General features: G+C 46.3%; 1 protein-coding gene across 1 annotated transcript in view; it reads left to right on the top strand.

Moving 5' to 3' along the window:
• LOC116984950 (dynein heavy chain 3, axonemal-like) overlaps positions 1 to 19,889 on the top strand; it is a 344,183-nt gene that overhangs the window by 93,540 nt on the left and 230,754 nt on the right. Inside the window, exons 21-24 of the mRNA XM_033039311.1 lie at positions 1,712 to 1,900; positions 3,521 to 3,751; positions 4,448 to 4,546; positions 5,424 to 5,563. Of these exons, the coding sequence (XP_032895202.1) occupies positions 1,712 to 1,900; positions 3,521 to 3,751; positions 4,448 to 4,546; positions 5,424 to 5,563 (659 nt within the window). The remainder of the gene's footprint in view (positions 1 to 1,711; positions 1,901 to 3,520; positions 3,752 to 4,447; positions 4,547 to 5,423; positions 5,564 to 19,889) is intronic.

Raw genomic sequence — 19,889 nt, 5'->3', positions numbered from 1 at the left:
TTGGTCCATATCCCACTAAACCTGTCGTATCCATGTACCTGCCTAAATGCTTCTTAAACGTTGCAACAGTCCCTGCCTCAACTACCTCCACCGGCAGATCGTTCCATAAACCCACCATCCTTTGTGTAAAAAAGTTACCCCTGAGATCTGTATTACATTTTCCCTCCTCACCTTAAACCTATTTCCTCTGGTTGTCGATTCCCCTACCGTCGGTAAATATAGAGGAGAAATACTCATTGAGGACCTTGCCCATCTCCTGTAGCTCCACACAGAGGTGACCACTTTTCCTGAGAAGTTCCACTGTCTCTAGTTGCCTTTTGTTCCCCTTTACGTGCTTATAAAATGTCGTGATTATCCTTAATGTTATCAGCCAGAGCTACAGTATCTCCTGACCCCTTGTTTCCCTCCGATTTCATTATTTAGCGTGCTCCTCAGTTCCCGAAACTCCTCCCAGGATCCACTTGATCCCAGCTGCCTACACCTGTCCCATGCCTCCTCCTTACTCTGAACCAAAACCTCAAGTTCCCTCATCATCCAAAGTTTCTAACACTGACCTGCCTTGCCCGTCACTCCAACAGGAACATGCATGTCCAGGACTCTTAGCACACTTGTAAAAACATCCCACTTGCCTGATGTTCCTTTTCCTTCAAACAACCTGTCCCTTAAAAACAATTGCCCCTATGATGCGAAACATACAACTAGTGTAGTTCACACTGTGTCATTGGTCAGCACAGCACAGACTCGATGGGCCGAAAAGCCTTTGCACGCTGTATCTCTAAACTCTATAGGTGCTCTCAGCTTTAATGTCAACAGATCAAAATTCAGATGGAAAACAAGGCTGTCTGAGTGTTGGATTCAAGTCTAACATAATCATAAACCTAATTAGATATTGGCCTGTATAGCAGTGAGATTCTGGTTCTTATTCTAGAAGGATGAGACCTCATTGAAACGTACCAAATAGTGAAAGGCCTGGATAGAGCAGATGTGGAGAGGATGGATCGACTAGTGAGAGAGTCTCGGACCAGAGGCCATAGCCTCAGAAAAAAAGAGCGTACTTTTAGGAAGGAGATAAGGAGGAATTGCTTGTCAGAGGGTGGTGAATCTGTAGAATTCATTGCCACAGACGGCTGTGGAGGACAAGTCAATGGATATTTTTAAGGTGGAGATTGACAGATTCTTGATTAGCACGGGTGTCGGTATATGGGTAGAAGGCAGGAGATGGAAAGATATACCAGCTTTGATTGAATGACAGAGGGGCAAATACAGTAGTATAATTCTGCTCCTATCATTTATACACATATGAACCTGGGTGGCACAGCGGTAGAGTTGCTGCCGCACAGCGCCAGGGACCCGGGTTCCATCCTGACTACGGGTGCTGTCTGTACGGAGTTTGTACGTTCTGCCCGTGACCTGCGTGGGTTTTCTCCGGTTTCCTCCCACACTCCAAAGAAGTACAGGTTTGTAGGTAAATTGGCTTGGTATAAATGTAAATTGTGCCTAGTGTGTAGGATAGTGTTAATGTGCGGGGATCGCTGGTCGGCGCGGACTCGGTGGGCCGAAGGGCCTGTATCCGCGCTGTATCTCTAAACCAAATGAAACTAAATTTATTTTAAGTTTCTGCAAATATCAAAATTTGTGAATGTAATTAGTTTAATATTGAGCGTCTCATTGTTGAAAGGCACTCATCACTTCTGCGATGTGTGTCCATTAGGTGCAGAGTTTATGGAAGATCAGCTATAGGTTGACAAAGGTCTTCAATCACCCAGATCTACATGGACCATTGAAAGTTGCAACCACCATCAAAACTAAGCTGGAAAAGTTCAAGATCAACATGCCTCTGATCAACGCACTCTGTGCTCCTGGCATTAAACAACGACACTGGACTCTAATGAGCCGAAAGGTAGGTGCCGCTGCAAGAACTCTGCACCAAGACTGTCAGAATGGGCAGTATATTTGAAAGCCACAAAGTTATAAGAAATCTCACTGCTGTTACAGACCATTATCTAATTGGGAAGACAGACACCAAATGCTGGAGTAACTCAGCGGGACAGGCAGCATCTCTGGAGAGAAGGAATGGGAGACGTTTCGGGAAAAGAAAAGTCACCCATTCCTTCTCTCTACAGATGATGCCTGAGATGAGTTACTGCAGCATTTTGTGTCTATCCGATGTAAACCAGCATCTGCAGTTCCTTCCCCACATTATCTAATTAGGTATTATTATTATTATTATATCAGACTTGAATCCAACACTCAGACATAGAGTTTAAGAAGGAACTGCAGATGCTGGAAAATCGAAGGTAAACAAAAATGAAGAGGGTCTCGACCCGAAATGTCACCAATTTCTTTTCTCCAGAGATGCTGTCTGACCCGCTGAGTTACTCCAGCTTTTTGTGTCTCTTCAAAATCTGATCAGTTCAGAGGAAATTGCCAGGGAAATACAGAATCCTGCATGTACACTAGAAAAAATAGACCGGAGATGTGGCATGACCACTGTCAGGTTGAGCACAAGTCTGCCAGGTACCCAGGTGTTCCTTGTCTTGTTTTTTACAAAAATACATTTATGCAATTATTAACAATAAGAATATTGACAGAATAAAAATGAACAACAAACCCACCACCACTTGGGCAGCACGGTGGAGCAGCAGTAGAGTTACTGCTTCACAGCACCAGAGACCCGGGTTCCATCCTGACTACAGGTGCTGTCTGTACGGAGTTTGTATGTTCTCCCTGTGACCTACGTGGGGGTCGCTGGTTGGTGTGGACTGGGTGAGCCGAAGGGCCTGTTTCTGTACTGTATCTCTAAGCTGAACCAAACCAAACTAAACCAAACTCCATGACCCTGATAAACGGACTCACATCTGTCCTACTACAGCCGGCAAATTTTGAGATCTTCAAAATCTATATATTTTTAAATCAAAGTAAATAAAATCCTGAGTTACAATTTAGGGTGGCACAGTGGTAGAGTTGCTGCCTTACAGCGCCAGAGACCCGGGTTCCATCCTGACTACAGGTGCTGTCTGTACGGAGTTTGTATGTTCTCCCTGTGACCTGCGTGGATTTTCTCCGGGTGCTCCGTTTCCTCCCACACTCCAAAGATGTACAGGTTTGTAGGTTAAGTGACTTGGTAAAAATTGTAAATTGTCCCTAGTGTGTGTAGGATAGTGTTAGTGTGCGGGGATCACTGGTCGGCATGGACTCGGTGGGCTGAAGGGTCTGTTTTCATGCTGTATCTGTAAACTAAACTAAACTAAGTTAGATTAGTTTAATCAAGGCTGAAGAAGGGTCTCGACCCGAACCATCACCCATTCCTTCTCTCTAGAGATGCTGCCTGTCCCGCTGAGTTACTCCAGCATTTTGTGTCTATCTTCTTAGTTCAATTAAGATGTAGATTAGTTTAATAAAGATCAGAACATGGGCAGTATATCATGAGAAGAGTATGGTTTGGTCCTATGGTTGTTTACAGGTTAAAATACAGTGCATTATTTGGAGAGATGTTGAATTTTCCTTCACTCTGTTGCAGGTGGGGTTCAGTATAACGCCAGAGGAAAGCACCTCCTTAAGTGACATCTTGCAGCTGGGTCTGGAGAAGCATTTGGAGGACTTGAGTCACATTAGTTCGCAGGCGAGCAAGGAATACACTCTGGAGAAGGCTCTCAGCAAGATGAGGAAGGACTGGGAAGAAGTTGACTTCACATTTGTGCGTTACAAAGACACCAGCATTGATATCCTGGCAGCTCAGGACGACATTCAGGTACAGTATGTCAAAAAGAGCTTACATCTGTAGCGCTGGGAGAATCTCTCTCTCATTTCCACTTGGAGACATAGAGTTATAGAGTGATACAATGTGGAAACAGGTCCTTTGGCCCAACTTGCCCACACCGGCCAACATGTGCCATCTACACTAGTCCCACCTGCCTGTGCTTGGTCCATATCCCTCCAAATGTGTCCTATCCATGTATCTGTCTAATTGTTTCTTAAGCATAGCGATTGTAAAATGTTTCTTAAAGGTTGCGATAGTTGGAAGGAATTGTTGAGTAATCCAGGGCGCAGCGGTTGAGTTGCTGCCTTACAGCGCCAGAGCCCCAGGTTCCATCCCTCATGCTGTCTGCATGGAGTTTACACGTTCTCCACGTGACCTGCGTGGGTTTTCTCCGGTCGCACAGTTTCGTCCCACATTCCAAAGGCGTACAGGTTTATAGGCTAATTGGCTTCTGTAAAGATTGTAAATTGTCCCTCGTGTGTGTAGGATAGTGTGCGGGTATCACTGGTCTGCGTGGACTCGGAGGGCCGAAGGGCCTGTTTCCGTGCTGTATTTCTAAACTAAACTAAACTAAACTAAAAAGCTAAACAAATTTGGCTCCACACGAACTGTAAGTGATCGGTGTGTTTAATTTGTGCTTGGCGTTCGTTCCCGTCTGTAATTTGTGAACATGATCCATTTCCGCAGGTTTTACTGGAAGACCACATTGTTAAAACCACAACCATGAAGGGATCTCCGTTTATTCTCCCCTTCAAAGACGAAATATCAGCCTGGGAGTCGAAGCTGGTAGGTCGGTTTTAGAGTGGCTTTTGTTGAATTTAATTAGTGTCTAGATTCTTGTTATATCCCACGACTGACTTGTAATCTTTCATAGTTTATGCTTCAGTGAATTTCAACTTCCCCCTAAATAGGGAGATAATTCAGAAAGCCGAGACCAGTGCTCCCCACACATTAATATTATTCTACACACACTAGAGACAATTTATATTTATAACAGGCCAATTAACCCACAAACCTTTACGTTAAGTGTCGGCAACCTACGACCCCTATCGAATGTGGCCCGTAACCCCAAATCATCCAGCCCGCAGGTGGATTTTTTTCCCGTAATGATCCGGCGCGCCGAGCTCTGGCTGCACCGCATCCTGCTCAAAGCCGCCGGCACGGCCGCGCACCTTCTGTGAACACGTTTAAGAAAGAACTGCAGATGCTGGAAAAATCGAAGGTAGACAAAAAATGCTGGAGAAACGCTGCTGGTGAGACATGCAAGGATTGCATGAGGCTGCCTCATCCACTGAGTTTCTCCAGCATTTTTGTTAACCTTCTGTGAACACATGATTTGATGCCTGCCATCCAGGGCGAGATGGGGCGGGATCCATGTGTACATGTGATAGATGTGGCCCGCCATCCGCTCACAGACATGCGTCCCGGCCCCGATGCCAACCCCTGCTGTATGTCTTTGGAGTGTAGGAGGAAACCGGAGCTCCCGGTTGGTTTGTGTGATGGTCTAGGCTGCGTCCACAATTCTCTGCAATTTCTTGCGGTCTTGGATGGAGCTGTTCACAAACCATGCTGTGATGCACCTCAATAAAATGCTTTCGTTTGCGCATCCATTTATTTTGCAGTAACAGTTTGGACTTGATCCTGTGCACCCTCTTTTCCGCAGTGGCTCATGCACAACACCTTGGAATCCTGGCTGCGTGTCCAAATGGCTTGGCTGTACCTGGAGCCCATATTCAGCTCTGAGGACATCCACAACCAGATACCTGTGCAAGGAAAGATGTTTGACGTGGTGGACACAAATTGGTAAAGCATTGCTTTTGTCAAACTATGAAAGAAATCTCAGTTGGTCCTATTTGTTGTTAGCAAGAGGGTAAAGAGCCTGTCCCACTTGGCCGTCATTTGCGCGCCATTTATGCGACCTCCAAAAATGTGGTCGTCGCGTTGTGACGCATGGTTAGCATGTGGGTAGCGTGGGACAGGCGCATGGAGAGGCGTGGAGGAGTGAGGAGTTGCGCTTGGTATCGCGCGACGCGCCAGGATTTCGTGCACCACCTGCGTGACGTATCGCGTAAGCACACGGACGCATTGGGTACACACGCTGATGCATTGGGTACACACGCTGATGCATTGGGTACACACGCTGACGCATTGGGTACACACGCTGACCCATTGGGTACACACGCTGATGCATTGGGTACACACGCTGATGCATTGGGTACACACGCTGATGCATTGGGTACACACGCTGATGCATTGGGTACACACGCTGATGCATTGGGTACACACGCTGTAGCATTGGGTACACACGCTGACGCATTGGGTACACACGCTGACGCTTTGGGTACACACGCTGATGCATTGGGTACACACGCTGTAGCATTGGGTACACACGCTGACGCATTGGGTACACACGCTGACGCTTTGGGTACACACGCTGATGCATTGGGTACACACGCTGACGCATTGGGTACACACGCTGATGCATTGGGGACACACGCTGACGCATTGGGTACACACGCTGATGCATTGGGTACACACGCTGACGCATTGGGTACACACGCTGATGCATTGGGTACACACGCTGATGCATTGGGGACACACGCTGACGCATTGGGTACACACGCTGACGCATTGGGTACACACGCTGACGCATTGGCGTCGTACACTGGCATCCCGACGTCTCACGTGTATCGCCTGGTGACGCATGGTTACGTCACTGTGATTTGTGAGCGACGCCGCGCGTAACGACACGTCGACCTATTTTATGTATGATGCGTAAATGAGGCGCAAATGACGGCCAAGTGGGACAGGCCCTTCAGATATCTGTTGGAGCTGTATTGAAGGAGTGGTTTACGGGAGATGGAATGTTTTTCAAGATTTCACAATTACTTATTTTAATTTAACCCAGGATTGTGTTAAATAACATACAGTAGAAGAATGTCTAAAGTGTTCATGTTCATCAGTTATATGCGCAGTATTAGGCCATTCGGCCCATCAAGTCTACTCCACCATTCAACCTTCCTCTGGGCAAGAGACTGTGCATCCACCCGATCTATCCCTCTCCTGGAATGTCCACTTAATATTAAATAGACACAACATACTGGAGTAACTCAGCGGGTCAGGCAGCATCTCTGGAATCATAGAATAATACAGTGTGGAAACAAGCCCTTCTGCCCAACTCGCCCACACCGGCCAACAATGTCCCAGCTACCCTAGTCCCACTTGCCCGCGCTTGGTCCATATCCCTCCAAACTGGTCATATCCTTGTACCTGTCTAACTGTTCCTTAAACGAAGGGATAGTCCCAGCCTCAACTATCTCCTCTGACAGCTTGTTCTATACACCCACCACCCTTCGTGTGAAAAAGTTACCCCTCGGATTCCTATTAAATCTTTTCCCCTTCACCTTGAACCTATGTCCTCTGGTCCTCGATTCCCCTACTCTGGGCAAAAGACTGTGCATTTACCCGAACTATTCCTCTCATGATTTTGTACACCTCTATAAGATCTCCCCTCATCCTCCTGCGCTCCATGGAATAGAGATCCAGCCTACTCAACCTCTCCCTGTAGCTCACACCCTCTAGTCCTGGCAACATCCTCATAGATATTTTCTGAACCCTTTCAAGTTTGACAATATCTTTCCTATAACATGGTGCCCAGAACTGAACACATTATTCTAAATGCGGTCTCACCAACGTCTTATACAACTGCAACATGACCTCCCAACTTCTACACTCAATACTCTGATTGATAAAGACCAATGTGCCAAAAGCCATTTTGACCACCTTATCTACCTGCGACTCCACCTTCAAGGAACCATACACCTGTACTCCTAGATCCCTCTGCTCTACAACACTACCCAGAGGCCTACCATTTACTGTGTAGGTCCTGCCCTTGTTTGACATCCCAAAATGCAACACCTCACACTTCTCTGTATTAAATTTCATCAACAATTCCTCCGCCCACCTGGCCAATCGATCCAGATCCTGCTGCAATCGTTCACAACCATCTTCACTACCTGGAAACCACTAACTTTTGTAACATCAGCAACCTTGCTAATCTTGCCCTGTATGTTCTCATCCAAATCATTGATGTAGATGACAAACAGTAACAGGCCCAGCACCGAACCCTGTGGCACACCACTAGTCACAGGCCTCCAGTCTGAGAAACAACCTTCCACCATCACCCTCTGCTTCCTTCCATGGAGCCAATTTGCTATCCATTCAGCTATCTCTCCTTGGATCCCATGCGATCTAACCTTCCAGAGCAGCCTGCCATGGGGAACCTTGTTGAATGCCTTACTTACACAACATCTACAGCTCTGCCCTCATCTGCAATTTTTAATTATTGACTATTTTATTTTTTCTTTCCTGTAAAGCACCTTGAATTGCTGTTTGCACGAATGGTGCTATACAAATAAATTTGCCTTGCCTTGCCTTGCCTTGCCTTGCCTCATCGACCTTTTTGGTCACGTTTTCAAAAAACTTAATCAGATTTGTGAGACACGACCTCCCACGTACAAAACTATGCTGACTGTCCCTAATCACCCCTTGCCCATCCAAATGCCTATATATCCTATCCCTCAGAATACTCTCCAGTAACTTTCCTACTACAGATGTTAAGCTCATCGGCCTATAGTTCCCAGCATTTTCCCTGCAGCCCTTCTTGAAAAGAGGCACAAAATTTGCTACCCTCCAGTCTTCCGGCACCTCTCCTGTATTTAAAGATGACACATAAATTTCAACCAGGGCTCCCGCAATTTCCCCTCTAGTTTACCACAATGCCCTCGGATATATCTGATCAGGCCCTGGTGATTTGTCTACCTTCAAACACGACAGTACCTTCAGTACTTCTTCGACACTAACCCTGACTGCTCTCAAGACACTTCCATTGACTGCCCCAAGTTCCTCCATCCTACTGTCTTTCTCCTCGGTAAATACAGAGGAAAAATACTCATTCTGGACCTTGCCCATCTCCTGTGGCTCCACACAGAGGTGACCGCTTTGATTCATGAGAGGTCCCACTCTCTCACTAGTTACCCTTTACCCCTGATGCATTTATAAAATCTTTTGGGATTGTCCTTAATGCTACCCATCAGAGCTATCTCCTGCCCCTTTTTGCCCTTCTGATCTCCTTTTTTAGTTTGCTCCTTAGTTCCCAAAACTCCTCCAGGAAGTTCATATTTTGGACTAATGTCTCAATTTCCCTCGTCAGCCAAGCTTCCTTACATTTGTCTGCTTTGCCCTTCACTCTAACGGGGACGTACATATCCTGAGCTTTCTTCAGTACACTTTTTAAAACATCCCACTTGGCTAATGTTCCTTTCCCCTCTAATACACTGCTCCAATCAACTTGAGCGAGACCTTCTCTCAAACCCTCAAAGTTGGCCTTACCCCAGTTGAGCATTTGAACACGTGGACCCTCTCCGTCCCGATCCATAACATCCAAGGCTCCTCCACACACACTTCATTAACTTGCCCTTCCCAATTTCCCAATACTAAATCCAGTGTTGCCCTCTCATGTGTGGGGGCCTCCACATACTGGTTAAGAAAACTCTCCTGAACACATTTGAGGAATTGCACCCCATCTAAGCCCTTCACGCTATAATTTTCCCAGCCTATATTGTGAAAGTTTAAATCCCCTACTGCAACAACATTATTTGACCTGCAGCTGTCTTGCAATCTCCCGGCACATTTGTTCTTCTAATTCCCGTTGACTATTCGGGGGTCTGTAGTACAACCCCCAACAAGGTGATCATCCCTTTCTTGTTCCTCAGCTCCACCCATATAGCCTCACTGGTCATACCGTCTGTAATGTCACCTCTGAACGCAGCTGTGACACCCTCCTTAACCACCAATGCAACTCCCCCTCCTCTTTTTCCCGTCTCTCCTGAAGCTCCTGAAGATCCTGTATCCCGGAACATTGAGCTGCCAGTCCTGCCCCTCCCTTAACCAGGTTTCAGTCATGGCTACAATGCCCCAGTCGCTCGTACCTATCCATGCCTTAAGCTCATCTGCCTTACCCGTCAGGCCCCTTGTATTAAAATACGTGCAGTTTAAACCAACCCTCCTTCCTCGCTCTCTGCCTTTCACCTGCCTATTCTGTCCACTAACCTTTCCCACACCACCCTCCATAACAACTTCTAGCCTCTCACGTGCCTCTGTCCTGCACGAGATCCCACCCCCCTGCCAATCAAGTTTAAACCCTCTCGTGTAGCATTAGCAAACCTTCCTGCTCGGATGCTATGACAGAAATATTTCAAATGTCATTAGAAACGGGAATAGTCCCCGAGGATTGGCGTACTGCGCATGTTGTTCCATTGTTTAAAAAGGATTCTACGAGTAAACCTAGCAATTATAGACCTGTTAGTTTGACCAGTGGTGGGCAAATTAATGGAAAAGATACTTAGAGATAATATATATAAGCATCTGGATAAACAGGGTCTGATTAGGAACAGTCAACATGGATTTGTGCCTGGAAGGTCATGTTTGACTAATCTTCTTGAATTTTTTGAAGAGGTTACTAGGGAAATTGACGAGGGTAAAGCAGTGGATGTTGTCTATATGGACTTTAGTAAGGCCTTTGACAAGGTTCCTCATGAAAGGTTGGTTAAGAAGGTTAAACTGTTGGGTATAAATGCAGGAATAGCAAGATGGATTCAGCAGTGGCTGAATGGGAGAAGCCAGAGGGTAATGGTGGATGGCTGTTTGTCGCGTTGGAGGCAGGTGACTAGTGGGGTGCCTCAGGGATCTGTGTTGGGTCCTTTGTTGTTTGTCATGTACATCAATGATCTGGATGAAGGGGTGGTAAATTGGATTAGTAAGTATGCAGATGATACCAAGATAGTGGATAATGAAGAGGATTTCCAAAGTCTACAGAGTGATTTAGGCCATTTGGAAAAATGGGTTGAAAGATGGAAGATGGAGTTTAATGCTGATAAATGTGAGGTGCTACACCTTGGCAGGACAAATCAAAATAGGACGTACATGATAAATGGTAGGGAATTGAAGAATACAGTTGAACAGAGAGATCTGGGAATAACCGTGCATAGTTCCTTGAAGGTGGAATCTCATATAGATAGGGTGGTAAAGAAAGCTTTTGGTATGCTAGCCTTTATAAATCAGAGCATTGAGTATAGAAGCTGGGATGTAATGTTAAAATTGTACAAGGCATTGGTGAGACCAAATCTGGAGTATGGTGTACAATTTTGGTCGCCCAATTATAGGAAGGATGTCAACAAAATAGAGAGAGTACAGAGGAGATTTACTAGAATGTTGCCTGGGTTTCAACAACTAAGTTACAGAGATAGGTTGAATAAGTTAGGTCTTTATTCTCTTGAGCGCAGATGGTTAAGGGGGGACTTGATAGAGGTCTTTAAAATGATGAGAGGGATAGACAGAGTTGATGTGGACAAGCTTTTCCCTTTGAGAATAGGGAAGATTCAAACAAGAGGACATGACTTCAGAATTAAGGGACAGAAGTTTAGGGGTAACATGAGGGGGAACTTCTTTACTCAGAGAGTGGTAGCGGTGTGGAATGAGCTTCCAGTGGAAGTGGTGGCGGCAGGTTCGTTGGTATCATTTAAAAATAAATTGGATAGGCATATGGATGAGAAGGGAATGGAGGGTTATGGTATGAGTGCAGGCAGGTGGGACTAAGGGAAAAATGTTGTTCGGCACGGACTTATAGGGCCGAGATGGCCTGTTTCCGTGCTGTAATTGTTATATGGCTATATGGATGTTGGTCCCCCTCCAGTTTATGTGCAACCAGACCGTTTTATACAGGTCCTGCCCCAGTAGAGTTCCCAATGATCCACACATCTGAATCCCTGCCCCCTGCACTAACCCCTCAGCCACACATTCATTTCCCCTATCTTCCTATTCTTACCTTCACTAGCACGAGGTACTGGAAGCGAACCTAAGATCACAACGCTGCAGGTCCTGCCTTTTAGTCTTCTATCCAATTCCGTAAATTCTTGTTGCAGAACCTCCTTCCTCGTCCCACCTATATCATTTGTGCCAACATGCACAACAACCTCCAGCGGCTCCCCCTCACTCTTAAGGATGCTGTGCAGCCGCTCCGAGATGTCCTGGACCCTGGCACCAGGGAGGCAACACACCATCCTGGAGTCTCGCCTGCTGCCGCAGAATCTCCTGTCCGCACCTCTGACGATGAAGTCTCCCACCACTGTGGCTCTGCCTGGCGTCACTCTTCCCCGTTGAGCCTCGGCACCAGGGTTGGAATCACAGCCCTGGCTACTACTCAATCAGTAGGTTCACCCACCGGGGTCTCCTGCTCTCCACGTTTACTCCTCTTTCTCACAGTCACCCACCTTCTCTCTTCCTGTATCCTTGATGTGACAACCTCACTGTAGGTCCTGTCCAGGAAACTCTCATTTTCCCAGATGGCCCGGAGGTCATCCAACTGCTTCTCCAGTTCCCCAACATGTTCGTTCAGGAGCTGCACCTGGACACAATTCCCGCAGGTGTAGTCTCCAGAAGCTCCAGCAGTGTCCCTGTCTTCCCACATCCTGCAGGAGGCACCCTGCTCCAACATGCCTGCCATGTTGGCCTTCATAACAAGGGAGTTGAGTACAGGAGCAAATAGGTCCTTCTGCAGTTGTACAGGGCCCTAGTGAGACCACACCTGGAGCATTGTGTGCAGTTTTGGTCTCCAAATTTGAGGAAGGACATTCTTGCTATTGAGGGAGTGCAGCGTAGGTTCACGAGGTTAATTCCCGGGATTGCGGGACTGTCATATTTTGATAGAATGGAGCAGCTGGGCTTGTACACTCTGGAGTTTAGAAGGATGAGAGGGTATCTCATTGAAACATATAAGACTATTAAGAGTTTGGACACGCTAGAGGCAGGAAACATGTTCCTGATGTTGGGGGAGTCCAGAACCAGGGGCCACAATTTAAGAATAAGGGGTAAGCCATTTAGAATGGAGATGAGGAAATATTTTTTCACATAGAGAGTTGTGAGTCTGTGGAATTCTCTGCCTCACAGGGCGGTGGAGGCCGGTTCTCTGGATGCTTTCAAGAGGGAGTTAGATAGAGCTCTTAAAGATAGCGGAGTCTGGGGATATGGGGAGAAGGCAGGAACGGGGTACTGATTGGGGATGATCAGCCATGATCATATTGAATGGCGGTGCTGGCTCGAAAGGCCGAATGGCCTACTCCTGCACCTATTGTCTATTTCTTCAGTGGACAAAAATCACAAATTTCTATCAAGTGTAGCCTCCTTGCCTCAGCCTCCTCGCCGAACACCCTCGAGCTAAAGACTTACACTTACACTTTACTCACCAAGGCACTTCACCTCAACAAGGGCACTCCGCTACAGCTCCACTTCTTATATCTGCTACCTAATCAACGACTTTTGGGCTAATTAGTAAATTACTCTTTTTAAATCTTCTTCGCCTCCGACACCTACTTCCTGCCAATACCCGCTCTCGCTGCTTCTGGCAAATTGATGAGAGGAGTGGATTGAGTTGAAGCAGAATCCCTTGCCCAGAGTGGGGGATTGAGAACCAGAGGGCACAGGTTAAATGTGAGAGGGAAAAGATTTAATAGCAACCTGAGGGGCAACTGTTTCACACAAAGGGTGGTGGGTGTATGGAACAAGCAGCGGTAGTTGAGGCAGGGACTATGGCAACATTTAAGAAACATTTAGACAGGTACATGGATAGGACAGATGGGACTAGTGTAGAAGGGACATGGTGGTTGGTGTGGGCAAGGGCCAGTTTCAATGAAGTACGACTCTATGACACCAGGTATTGGTCAGGCACCGACCTCCAAGAAGCCATAGACTTGTTTCCCACCAGAGCCATTATTTATATTAAGAAAAGCATGCTGCAACTGTTCATTAGCAGCACGGCACGGTGGTCAGCGGTAGAGTTGCTGCCTCACAGCGCCAGAGAGCCGGGTTCCAACCTGACCACCGGTGCTGTCGGTACCAAGTTTGTACGTTCTCCCTGTGACCTGTGTGGGTTTTCTCCGAGAACTTCAGTTTGCTCCCACACTCCAAAGATATACAGGTTTGTAGGTTAATTGGCTTGGTATAAATGTAAAAATTGTCCCTAGTGTGTGGGATAGTGTTAGTGTGCAGGGAGCGGGCTCAGTGGGCCAAAGGGCCTGTTTATGTGCTGTATCTCTAAACTAAACTAGCATTAACACCAAGAAGATATGAATAGTAATATTTAATATTGCCATAACTGCGGGAGATGGTTTGGTACGTTCTCATGTGTGTAGGAGATGAGGCTGCAGTGGTTATGAAAGATCTGGGAGGCTCTTGCCCACTGTGCCAGGGCCAGTATTTATATTTAATGCAAGATAGACACAAAATGCTGGAGTAACCCAGCTTCTCTCTGGAGAGAAGGAATAGTAGCAATGTTACAAAATTTTGAGATTTTAAAAATCAAGTCTGTAATTTATCCCATCAGATAAAGCATAAAAATAAGTTTAATTTGACACCTAATTCACTTTCATATCTCAAGTATTTAAAAAGTTATGGCCATTTTCATACTGGGAAATGAGCATCTTGTTCCCTATTGATTTTCTATGGACATAACAAAAAAGCTGTGATCGTGAACAGTCAAAAGCCCATAACTTTCTTAAAAATTAAGAGAACTGAATGAAATTTTCAGTTATCATAGATTGAAGCATTCTGAAACAAATATAAAATAATCTTACTTGGATGACCTGAAATTAAAGCATATAATTAGTTAGTTACCTAATTGTAGCTAATTTCAGACTTCAATTACTAGATCTAAACATCTATCCATTTCTTAATAAATGATTAACATTTTTAAATAGCCTAAATGTCCAAATAATATTCACAAATAATTCACAATAAAACATGATTTTTAAATCTCATTTACATTAATTTATAGGCCAAATGGAAGGAATTTAGTGTTTAATTGCTGTAAATAAATGCCCATTTAAATCAGCTTTCCAGTGGGTCCCTGTGGAACGCGCTGGTTTAGAACGTTCACATTGCGGTAGATTTGTGCCCCAAATGCCCAGAAAAATACTGCGCGATATAATGGGCCCAAATTGAGCTACTCGCAATATTAAACTTAGTATAAAGGGATCTTTAGAAGCCCTTTTTAATGTAAAAATATACAACCTAACTTCTGCTATTTGCTTTATGAGACCCTGCGGTTGCTGGCGGTCGCGGGTTTAGAGATTGATTTTTAAACTACTATAACTATTATTCAAGGCCTTTAAACCTAATAATAGCTTTTGCGACGGGGTCTTCCAGCGATTTTTCGTTAATAATTAACTAGGCTGAACATTTTCGATTGGAACAGCTTAGAGAAAATCGCGTTTTAAACCCGCCCCCCTCTAAACGGCGCCAAAATCGCGCACACCCTCAGCAGCAGATCTTCAACGACGCTTCAGGTAGGCTTTGCAACATACCTAGGAATAGGTGACGTTTCAGGTCGAGGCCCATCTTCAGACTGCGAGTTAGGGGAGAGGGAAATGAGAGTTATGAAAAGGTTCAGAACAATTCAGAGCCGGCACCAATGACCAAGAAGCCCACAATGGTCCGTTGTTGGCTGTGGAAGAGGTGGTAATGAGGAGATGCAAACAATGAAACTAGTACGATGACTAGGATGGGGGAGGGATGGTGACTGAGGGGATGTAAAGGTTACTTGAAATTAGAGAAATCAATATTCATACCGTTGGGGTGTTAGCTGTCCAAGCGAAATATGAGGTGCTGTTCCTCCAATTTGCGCTAGGCCTCACTCTAACAGTGGAGGAGGCCCAGGACAGAAAGGTCAATGTGGCAATGGGAAAGCGTTTGGTAACTCTTTGGAAAGAGATAAAATGTTTGGCAACTGGGAAATCGCTTGAGCCAAGGCTGGGCGGCATGGTGGCGCAGCAGTAGAGTTGCTGCCTTACAGTACCAGAGACCTGGGTTCAATCGCTACTACGGGTGCTGTCTGTACGGAGTTTGTACGTTCTTCCTGTGATCAGCGTGGGTTTTCTCAGAGATTTTCGGTTTGCTCCCATACTGCAAAGAAGTGCAGGTTTGCAGGTTCAATGGCTTAGTATCAATGTAAAATTGTCCCTAGTGTGTGTTGGACAGTGTTAGTGTCTGGGGATCGCTGACGGCATGGACTCGGTGGGCCGAAGGGCCTGATTCCGCGCTGTATCACTAAATTAAACTAAAGGGCGGACTGAGTGTAGGTGTTGGGCAAAACGATCTGAGTCATATTTAATAAGTCAGCATCACCAGCACAGATTGTCAGTTTATTATCCTGCTGTCTGCAGTGGTCCGTGCGATAGAACACAGACTGCATTTCAAGGAACATCATGGCTTGAAATGTCCAGAGGTCATCAAAGACACGCGAGTGAAGAGTTATAGGAGTGAAGATGTTTAAATATTCTGTGCTTGAGTTGCAGCCTGTGTTAGAGTGAAGCATTGTACTAATAAAGAGAGGCAAACACACAAGGGACTGCAGCTACTGGACTCTGGAGCAGCAAAGGAACTGTGTAGGAAGGAACTGCAGATGCTGCTTCAAACCGAAGGTAGATGCAAAATGCTGGAGTAACTCAGCGGGACAGGCAGCATCTCTGGAGAGAAGGAATGGGAGACGTTTTGGGTCGTGACCCTCCGACTGCTCTGAACGGCCTCCAAACCCTCTCTAGACCTCTTTACTGCTAACTGCCGGCGTGACATCAACTCAATTTTTTCACTCCCCTTTCCTACTTTAGCCTCACCCCCCAGACTGAGGAAAGGTCTCGTCATGCATTTCTTCTCTCCAGAGATGCTGCCTGTCCCGCTGAGTTACTCCAGCTTTTTGTGTCTATCTGCAGCAAAAGAACAGCTGGAGGAACTCAGAAGAGGGGAGGAATTGTCAACGTTTGGGTCAAGACTCTTGTCACGACTGAAAGTGTAAAGGAAAGATAAAGAGTACTGAGGTGAGAGGGAGGAGTGAGGGTTTAGTTTAGTTTAGATACAGCGCGGAAACAGGCCCTTCGGCCCACCAAGTCCGCACCGACCAGCGATCCCCGCACACTAACACTACCCTACATTCACTGGGGAAATTGACAATTATACCAAAGCCAATTAGCCTACAAACCTGCATGTGTTTGGAGTGTGGGAGGAAACCGGAGATCCCGGAGAAAACCCACACAGGTCAAGGGGAGAACGCACAAACGCTGTACAGACACCACCCGTAGTCAGGATGGAACCCGGGTCTCTGGCGCTGTAAGGCAGCAACTCTACCGCTGGGCCACTGTGCGGAAGTGAGGGGTACTATGTGGTAGGTGGAGCGAGGTGGGGAGTGGGATGATGGAGAGGGAAGGCAGCTGGGGGCAGCAATGGTTCTTGGGTTGAGGCAGAGGTGGAAGGTGACAAGTGGAACCGGATGGAGGAGGGGTGATGGGCAGAAGGTACCAGGTGGGGGGGGGGGGAGAAAGTTGGTAACATGGGTGGGGGGTTGGAAGGCAGAGAGGTTGAGAGAACTTGGGGGGATCAGAATCAAAAGGAGAAGATCATGAGGGGTGTGAGATACCTACAGTTCAGTGTCCGTACCACCGCGGTGAAGATGATCCAGGCAGAAGATGAACCCCAACCCTACAGTAACCAGTGTGTCGGCAACTATCTCTACTGCCCCAGTGAGGCCAAACACACACCAGCACAACAACTGGCATTCCTCCAGGGTAGTGCACCTTGGTTTTCCCCCATTTCCAGATTTACGAGGGTGTTGCTGGGACTAGATGGCCTGAGCTTTAGGGAGAGGTTGAGCAGGCTGGGACTCTATTCCTTGGAGTGCAGGAAGATGAGGGGAGATCTTATAGAGGCATACAAAATCATGAGAGGAATAGATCATGTAGACACAGAGTCTCTTGCCCAGAGTAGGGGAATCGAGGACCAGAGGATATAGAAACAGAAAATAGGTGCAGGAGTAGGCCATTCCGCCCTTCGAGCCAGCACCTCCATTCAACATGATCATGGCTGATCAGCCAAAAGTACCCCATGCCTGCTTTTTCCCAATATCCCTTGATTCCGTTTAAGGGCACCTAAGGTAATGGAAGAGAGAAAGTGGGAGACAGTGAGAAAGGGAGGGAAGCATGGAATGCAAATGTCCCTGGGTGTTGTACATCTTGTGAACAGGTTCACCCACTTAGAAGCCGTCGGGACAGAAGACGTTATTACACTGAGCGGCGGACTGGCTTGCGAAGCAAAAAGGGCTGTTGAGCCAAAACCAAAGAGGCCAACATCAGGCAACGCCATTGTAGTTGGAGACTCCATTGTGAGAGGCACGGACAGGGGTTTCTGCGGCAATAGACGGGATTGGAGGCTGGTGTGCTGCCTTCCTGGTGCCAGGATCCAGGATGTCATGGACAGAGTGCAGAAAATCCTCAAGGGCGAAGGTGAACAGCCGGAAGTGGTAGTGCATGTCGGCACAAACGATGTCGGAAAGAAGGGGATGAATATTCTGCTGTGTGACTTTAGAGAGCTCGGAAAAATGCCTCCAGTGTTGTTATCTCCGGTTTGCTTCCAGTTCCTCGTGCTGGCGAGAGCAGGAACAGGGAGGTACGGGACCTGAATGTGTGGCTGAGGAACTGGTGCACGGGGCAGGGATTTAGATTCTTAGATCACTGGGATCTGGTTTGGAGTAAGGGGGAACTGTACAAAAGGGACGGATTGTATCTTAACAGGTGGGGGACCAGCATTCTGGCAGGCAGGTTTGTCACTGCTACACGGGTGGTTTTAAACTGAATAAGGGGGGTGGGATGTCAAATGGGATAGTTGAGGATGGAGGTAAAGGGAAAGAGAGTAATGGGATGGTTAATTACCCCAGAATTAACGGGAAAGAAAGCTCACAAAGGGATAGGAGAGTATGGTCAAGTGTAATAGGGATCGATGTGAAAAGTGAGATGCGTAAGGAATTAAAAGTATTGTATATGAATGCACGAAGTATAAGAAGTGAAGTAGATGAGCTTGAGGCTCAGTTAGAGGTTGGAAGATATGACATTGTGGGGATTACTGAGACGTGGCTGCAGGAGGATCGGGCCTGGGAACTTAATATTCAGAGTTACACATCCTATAGAAAGGACAGGCAGGTGGGCAGAGGAGGGGGGGGGGGGGTAGCTCTGCTGGTGAGGGATGGAATTCAGTCCCTTGTGAGGGAAGACATAGGGACTGACGAGGTAGAGTCACTGTGGATTGAGTTGAGGAATTGTAAAGGCAAGAAGACACTAATTGGTATTATCTACAGACCCCCAAATAGTAGCCCGGATGTAGGGTGTAAGTTGCAGCAGGAGTTAAAACTGGCATGTAACAAAGGTAATGCCACTGTGGTGATGGGGGATTTCAATATGCAGGTAGACTGGGAAAATCAGGTTGGTTCAGGACCCCAAGAAAGAGAGTTTGTAAAATGCCTCCGAGATGGATTCTTAGAGCAGCTTGTAATGGAGCCGACCAGAGAAAAGGCAATTCTGGATTTAGTGTTGTCCTATGAATCAGATATGATATATAAAGCTTGGAATAGGACATAATACATTTCATGTACAACTTCTATTTTAAATTTAACAAAAGAAAGATAACACAAAAAAAAGAAAGCGAGAAAAGGAAAGAGTGAAAGAAGTTGTGACGTGTAAACCCCTGGTGGGCCTGGGGTTAACAAGTGATAGCTTGTTGAAAAATAAAGAAAAGCAAAAAGAAAGAAAGAGCAAAATGAGAAAAAAGAAAGAAAGATTAGAAACAGAGAAGGGATATACCTACTTCATATCTCACCACACCCATCACCCAGTTCAGAAACAGTTAATTTCCAGAGTTGAGTTGCACCATACTACACTTGTAGTGAATCAATGAAAGGAGACCATATCTTTAAAAATTGCTCTGGTTTTCCTGCTAAGATGAGTCTCATATCTTCATGATGTAGCGTCTCTGACATGCTTGTGATCCCCATTTTTGAGTGTTGGGGTGGGTGCATTTTTCCAAAATTTGAGTATTAGTTTTTTTGCCATTGGTAGTTAAGGAAATGTCTTTGAAATGTAGTTAGCTCAGTTGTATTCTGCAATTTGAGAAGGAGAACGTTAAATGGGAAGTGGCAGTGATGCAGTTGAACAAAGGGGACTATGAAGGCATGAGAGGGGAGCTGGCCAAGGTAGAC

The sequence above is a fragment of the Amblyraja radiata genome, chromosome 21 (genome assembly GCF_010909765.2).
Source record: "Amblyraja radiata isolate CabotCenter1 chromosome 21, sAmbRad1.1.pri, whole genome shotgun sequence".
Lineage (NCBI taxonomy): Eukaryota > Metazoa > Chordata > Chondrichthyes > Rajiformes > Rajidae > Amblyraja > Amblyraja radiata.
The sequence above is the reverse complement of the archived record's forward strand: the minus strand, read 5'-3'. Positions and strand labels throughout refer to the sequence as shown.